We start from the raw sequence: 7,741 nt of genomic DNA, 5'->3' as shown, positions 1-7,741 counted from the left end.
CAGATCAACACATTTAATATGCCTGTGCCTTTCATAAACAATCTTTAATGACACATTTTGTATCTTTGTCCAGATCTTAATATTGCTAAAGGTGGAAACGTGGTTCAGTCCTCCCTGGGGTGGAATGGCGTCCCTGAAAGGGCCATTGATGGAAATCGTGCTAGCATTTATGGACAGGATTCCTGTACCCACACACAAAACGATGTAAAACCATGGTGGAGACTGGACCTCCTGAAGACATTTAAAATCAACACTGTCACCATCACCAACAGAAAAGATTGTTGCCACGATAGAATCAATGGTGCTGAGATCCGCATTGGAAATTCCCTCAATGACAATGGCAACGATAATCCCAGGTAACAGTACTCTCTGTCTTGTCTTAGATTTGAACATTTAACATTGGTTGTGTAAATTAGTGCACTGAATATTTACATAATTCCCTAATAGAATATTAGTAATATTTTTCACAGTAATGGCATTATGAGTATTTAAATACAACTAGAGATACGATTTATGCATAGGTTGTGTCTGTTAACCAAGTTTTACTCATAATTCTGTTTTATTTTATTGTTCGTCAGATGTGCTGTTATCTCGTCTATCGCAGCTGGGAGCTCCAACACCTTCACATGTAATGGAATGGAAGGTCGTTATGTAAACATTGTGATTCCTGGAAGACAAGAATACCTGACACTGTGTGAGGTGGAAGTCACTGGGTTAAATACAGATGATTCCATTGAATATGTCTGTGGCTGAGTCTGAAGTAATTCTTCAGTTCATCTCCACTTCATTTTAACGCTAATCTTTTCAAGTTTCTACTTCTTTTGCTTCAATAGAATATTTATAGTTATGCTCAATGGCATTATATCTTTTCCATCAATAAAATATCCATACAGCGAGTCAAAGACCATTATAGCGAGGTTTAATTGACATCAAGAGGTTTTTTTGCCTTACAGTACCAGGAATTTAACATAACTTGTGCTTATATTCACAGCAGTATTGGTGCTGTTATACAGTTGTTTGAGGTCCTCCAATGTGAATTTTATTAACTTATAAAGTTTATGTTTTGTGTATTTTTAAGAAATAGTTCAACATTTTGGGAAACAATAATTTTTGCTTTCTTGCCAAGACTCAGATGAGAAGATTGATATCCCCCTCATATTTACATGATAACTATCAATCTACCATTAGCAACTGTCTATTTATGCACAAAGACTGTACACAAACTAGAAACAATGAGTTGGGTTTGGTATCATTCGGATTTTTACGATGCCTAACCATACTTTTAAAATGATTCCTAAAACAATTCTTGAAAACTGAAAAATTACATCAAAGAAAGGCTCTTTCATATTATTTGAATTGAAAATTATTTGAATTTAACAATATATTAACGTTTTAAAGTACTTAAATATATAATAAGTAAACCTAAGTCACATAACACACAACTACAGTAATTTATCAATAACTAAAAGTTACACAATTAATAAGTAACAACACAAAATATATTGAGTTGGTATGCTAACTAAACCAGCTTCAAATATTACCATATTTGCCTTCTCTGGCAAGATACGACACTTCTCCTGACTTATGGCATGTGCTGCACAGGGGAAACCTCTCTCAGATGGTGTCGGAGAGAAAGAAAAAAGAGACCCGAAGCGACAAAGGAAAAATATTTGAGTGAACACATTGAGCAGAACGGATCCGGTTCGAATTTTGGTACCCGACTCTAACAATAAGGACCTGGTTTGGTCCAAATGCAACCTACCTCCATCCTATCACCTAGAGTTACAAAATATGAGCCAAATCAGACAGTTTAATGACAGTTTCGAAAGCACATATGTAACCTTCTCTTTGAAAAAGAAATAACAAATATAAAGCCAAAGTGTGGGTCTCAATTACAGCAGCAACAGGTAGGTTTCAGTCGGGTCTTTCGAAAGGCAGAGGTACAGGCTGAGTTTGAATCCAGATTTAAGGTCTGTGGAGAACTCTCACAATTACTTTTCTGTTACAAGTAAAAAAAACAATTCAACAATACAAATGCATCGAATGACATTGTAGCAAGGGGTAAAAGGGATATGAACCTACAAAAAATTAGCACCAGTATAATTTAGTTGTACGGCAATTTCACAACTTTGTTAATTCACTCTGACTGCCCTTACAGCATTGTCTTTGGCCACAGCAGACAGCTTTTATAGCACAAAAGCTCCACTAAAAAAACCACTGTAACCTACCTGCTCAGCATCTCAGAAAGACAGTTAGTGACTGGTGGGCATACAGAGACAGAGGAGCCAACATCCCCGTACAGCAACACGACAAATTGACACAATGTTTTCAACAAAGAAATTAAAAAAAAAAAATCACAAAAAGTATTTAACATAGATAGTGTTTCACAAAGTTTCCTCAACAACTCAAAAACCTATGCATCTTTATAAGCCTTCAGTCTCTCATGGATTTGGTTGCTGATCCTATGTCACTGTTCCCATGGGGAAAAAACAGCAAAATAGTTATCTTGGCTGTGTCTGGCATTGTTTTTTTTCTTGGCCTTGTCTATATCTACTGCACTTGCAAAATAAACATAATTTTCCTCCCACAAAACTACAATCATTGTTTGTCAAGACATTGTTGGTTCTCTTTTCAAATGGTTAACATTTTTGGGAAATAAAATCACAGCATACAGACAAAAAACAACAGCATATAGTTAGATATAGAGAGGCCTATTCATGTTTCATGTTTAAATGTTTCCCTACATCTTGAGAGAAAGCAGCAACATACAGTGGTGTGAAAAAGTGTTTGCCCCCTTCCTCATTTCCTGTTCCTTTGCATGTTTGTCACACTTAAGTGTTTCGGAACATCAAACCAATTTAAACATAGTCAAGGACAACACAAGTAAACACAAAATGCAATTTGTAAATGAAGGTGTTTATTATTAAAGGTGAAAAAAAATCCAAACCATCAGCCCCTGTGTGAAAAATGGATTGCCCCCCTGTTAAAACATACTATAACTGTGGTTGTCCACACTGAGTTCAATTTCTCTAGCCACACCCAGGCCGATTATTGCCACACCTGTTCACAACAAGGCATCAACTTAAATAGGAGCTCTGACACAGTAAGCTCCACCAGAAGATCCTTAAAGCTACACATCATGCGCGACCCCAGAAGTTCAGGAACAATGAGAAAGAAAGTAATTAAGATCTATCAGTCTGGAAAGGGTTATAAAGCCATTTCCAAATCTTGGGAATCCAGCGAACCACATGAGAAGCCATTATCCACAAATGGCGAAGACATGGAACAGTGGTTAACCTTCCCAGGAGTGGCGGCCGCCCAAAATTACCCCAAGAGCGCAGCGACGACTCATCAAGAGGTCCACAAAGACCCCACAACAACGTCAAAGAACTGCAGGCCTCACTTGCCTCAGTTAAGGTCAGCGTTCATGCCTCCACCATCAGGAAAAGACTGGGCAAAAATGGCCTGCATGGCAGAGTTCCAAAGGGAAAACCACTGCTGAGCAAAAAGAAAACATAAAAGCTCGTCTCAATTCTCCACAACACATTTGATGATCCCCAAGACTTTTGGGCACAACATTCTGTGGACCGATGAGACAAAAGTGAATCTTAGGAAGGTGTGTGTCCAAGTATATCTGGCGTAGAAAACACTGCATTTCATAAAAAGAACATTATACCAACAGTAAAATATGGTGGTGTAGTGTGATGGTCTGGGGCTGTTTTGCTGCTTAGGACCTGGAAGACTTGCCGTGATAAAAGGAACTATGAATTCTGCTGTTACCAAGAGATCCTGAAGGAGATTGTCCGACCATCTGTTTGTGTACTCAAGCTGAAACGAACTTGGGTTCTGCAGCAGGACAATGATCCTAAACACACCACCAAGTCCACCACCGAATGGCTGAAGAAAAACAAAATGAAGACTTTGGATGGTCTAGCCAAAGTCCTGACCTGAATCCTATTGAGATGTTGTGGTATGACCTTAAAAAGGCCGTTCATGCTCGAAAACCCTCTAATGTAACTGAACTAGGACAATTCTGCAAAGATGATGGCCAAAATTCCTCCAGGACGCTGTAAAAGCCTCATTGCACGTTATCGCAAACGCTTGGTTGCAGTTGTTCTGCTAAGGGTGGCCAACCAGTTATTAGTTTTAGGGGGCAATCACTTTTTCACACAGGGCCATGATGGTTTGGATTTTTTTTCACCTTTAAAATAAACACCTTCATTTACAAATTGCTTTTGTGTTTACTTGTGTTGCCTTGACTATTGTTTAAATTGGTTGATGTTCCGAAACACTTAAGAGTGACAAAAAACATGCAAAGGAACAGGAAATGAGGAAGAGGGCAAACACTTTTTCACACCACTGTAGCTATTTTGGATGCAAGTCATGTATCATATGATTTTGAAGGGAAACTGTATGGATCTGTACTCACATTTCTACTGGGCCACAAACAGTATAATCATTGGGGGAAGTGTGTCTCAAAAGATACAACAGACTTGGAGACTATTTCCATTCGATGAAATATTTGGTTTGAATATTTGACTGAATGAAGAACTTGAACCAGTTGATAAACAATTCATATGAGATTATGTCAGACAAAGGGTTATTTATTTCTTAAGGTGAAAGGTGAGGGCAAAATCTAGGTTTATGCTGTTAAAAATATGTGAATAATAACTATAACACGGGCAGCTAACAATGAACTAAGTCTGGAAAACAAAATTAACAAACAGTGGCTTCAACATTTCCTTCCTGATGGTTACTAATGTTTTACGAAACAGAATCCTGAGTGCTTAGCAGTTAATAGTGATTTGGCTAAATCTGCCTTTACCAGTAGATGTATTCTAGCCATAAGTAACTATAAAGAAACAACCGAGAAATATTAGCGCTGTCCCTCCACCATTGATGATATGAAGAATTTACAAAAGACATTTTTACAATTAATATCCTACACAAACATTGATCTGCGGTGTTCTGTAATTATATTGGCATTTTATTTTAGTTATGGTAATTAATACGGTAAACAATGTATAAAACTGATGCTGTATTTGATGCCTCCATCTGGCAGAGCATAACGTTTTAAAATCATTATCATATGCAGAATCAATCGTATTTATTAGTATGACTTAATTTTGTTTATTATTAAATGTGTGTTTTCATCGTAACGCATGTCTTAACCATTTTGAAAGATGCAAAAATAATATCTGTGCTGAACTGTCTTCCATTTACAATCAGATTAATTCTGACACCTGTAGCTTATTAGATGCTTTCAAATTGATGGGTATAAAAGGCATGCCGTCACAATGCGTAATTACGCACCATGGCTTATCTTGCGCTGTTAGAAGATGTGGCAAAAAGGAGTCACGTGCTTGGCTGGACAGAGATGACAGCTTAAAGTGTAGCTCCTGGCCCAACTTTGCCAAATAATTGTTACTACGAGTTACTTAAAGCAGAATGGCAAACAAGGGCAGTGCCCAACGCAGCGATACTGATGCTATTGCAGAGGCATTACTAGAGAAATGTTACTTCAAACAGGTGGGAATCGACAATGACGAAAAGCTAACTACTATCATTGCTCAACAAGCATCTCTGACTGCAAGACTTGGCTCTATCAGAGCTGACGTAAACAACCTAAAAAGTACTGAGGAAAGCAACTTGAGTGTTGTTGACAGCCATGGCTGTGCTTTTCAAGAGCTGGAGTTGAAGCTTGCAGATATGAAAGACAGAAACCTAAGATGCAATATCCTCATCGTTGAGCTGAAAGAGGTGTTAGAAGGAGCTAATGCTATTTAGTTTCTCTTAAGTTTATTGCCTAATTGTCTTCCAAATTTAACAGATGTTCAGATCAAGATTATCAGAAGCCAGCCAGATTTACAGTGATAGCCCAAAGAAGAATACCACTACTAATTGCACGTTGATTTTCAACTTGCTTAGCTACTCAACCAGGCATGCGATTCTACAGGCTGTGCGGAAATCTCCTCTCACTGTCAATGGCCGGAAAATTTGCTTCTCCCTGGATTACAGCCACTACACGGTCAAACGACGCCAAGCTTTCTATCAAACCATGGATTCTGCATGATGAACATGGACCACTGGTTTGTCTTGCTCTCTTAATGTGTCCTGGTTTTATTACATTGTTATCTGATGTGATTACTGTGTTTCTGAATGCTATGTTGATCTAGTTTAAAATGACCTACTCTCCAATGGCTAGCTGGGCCACTGCTAGATTTTCCTTTCCAATGTGCTGGCTATTTGGTGCTTTTTTTGTTTCTTGTTTTTATTGACGAGAAATGTGTTTATGGGTATCTTAATTTAGTATGGAAGCAGTTGTTGTTGCAACCAGGTAATTATGGGAAGTGTTTCTTTCTGCTGCCCCATTTCCAATCCTAATCACAGACCTACTTTGAGTGTTGTGTTGTCGTCTGGCTATGTCCCCCCCCCCCCCCCCCCCCCCTTTTCTCACATTTCCCTTTTGAGTCACTGTCTTGTATGTTCTTGTTCTGTGTTTTACATGTTTTCTATGTTGAGGGACTTAACTTTGGATGCACTATTGTAATGATTTACCGAAATGAAAGGAAGTAGCAATATCCACATCTACTTTAATTTAGAACACAGCTTTTTTAATCATTTTTAGTTTGGAATTGTGGCGGACTAAAAGGTCCTCATTAACAAGCCAACACTCTAAGCTTGCTAAAAAAAAGAAATGTTGACATTGCATTACAGGAGATACATTTTCTGCAGGCGGATAGCGTCCGTTTAGGCAATAGATTCTATCAAACAATTGCATCCTCCTCAGCAAGGTCTGAGGAGTTCTTGCACTTGTATCATCTTGTGCGCCATATGTTTTTGATGGTAGTTTATATAATACGGGTATCAATCAAATCATGGAGTTAAGGACTGTTCTATTATTGTTGATGTAGATTTCAGTGCTGTGTGGGACCCAAATATTGATCGGTCAAATGCAACGGCCTCTGGGGACCAGGCTCAGGCCACAAATGCACTGAAATCATGGGCCAGCAGCTTGGGGCTTATAGATATTTGGTGTGCAGTTAATCCAACCTGTAAGGATTATTCCTTTTTCTCAGGTAGACATAATTTGTTTTCCTGAATAGATTTTCTTTTTTTATCCTTTCAATTATTTCATTACTTCCAATGGCCTTGTCTGATCATAAAGGGGTCCTTTGCGCCACCACCCTAGGTCAGTTGGTCTGGCATCATCAGCATGTTGAATGGGTGCTTCATAATACACCAGTTGAATTGAGCCCAATCAAGAAGGGTCTCATTCCACCCGTCTTTTCCAGTGTGAGAAGTAACGGGAAAAGAAACATTCATTTTTTTTCTCTTGGAGGGATACTGTCTCCCCTGAGATGACACGGTTGTTTCCAACACACCGTCGAAAAGAGGTGGCGGGCTGGTAAACTGGGGCGTATAGCCTTTTGAGATAGTCTTTGACAGCCTTGCATTCGTGGGCAAGTTTACCCACACTCTGCTCTGCTCCGTGTGTTGTCTGTGTCTGTGTCAAACTCTCTGTTGCTATCGTGACGATAACAACAGAGAGTTTGCCACTATCCTGGGGATGCATGGCGTTGCAGTCATTGAGTCCGAGCTCTCCCCATCCTGCTAGACCGGCCTGGAAAGGTTGTTGAGTCAGCTCAACGGTAAATGGACCCAAGGAAACAACTCACTGGCACAGTCATATCGTCTATGGGGTGGCAAAGATAATGCTTTTTCCTGGCTGAACACCTCA

At 39.1% G+C, this 7,741-nt stretch overlaps 2 protein-coding genes across 3 annotated transcripts in view; both read left to right on the top strand.

Moving 5' to 3' along the window:
• Positions 1-2,589, top strand: part of LOC116690853 (fucolectin-1) — a 7,025-nt gene extending 4,436 nt beyond the window's left edge. The window contains exons 4-5 of one of the 2 annotated variants that reach the window (XM_032518056.1): positions 74-356; positions 579-2,589. In XM_032518056.1, coding sequence (XP_032373947.1) covers positions 74-356; positions 579-753 — 458 coding nt within the window. In that variant the 3' untranslated portion in view covers positions 754-2,589. Of the gene's footprint in view, positions 1-67; positions 357-578 lie in introns of both variants that reach the window. The other variant, XM_032518055.1, reaches the window with a different exon arrangement.
• The window catches only part of mal2 (mal, T cell differentiation protein 2), an 871,414-nt gene that overhangs the window by 803,743 nt on the left and 59,930 nt on the right, over positions 1-7,741 (top strand). The gene's annotated exons all lie outside the window — the stretch shown is intronic.

The sequence above is a fragment of the Etheostoma spectabile genome, chromosome 6, assembly GCF_008692095.1.
Source record: "Etheostoma spectabile isolate EspeVRDwgs_2016 chromosome 6, UIUC_Espe_1.0, whole genome shotgun sequence".
Taxonomy (NCBI): Eukaryota; Metazoa; Chordata; class Actinopteri; order Perciformes; family Percidae; genus Etheostoma; species Etheostoma spectabile.
Note: the sequence above shows the minus strand (reverse complement) of the source record. Positions and strands in the feature narration are given on the sequence as shown.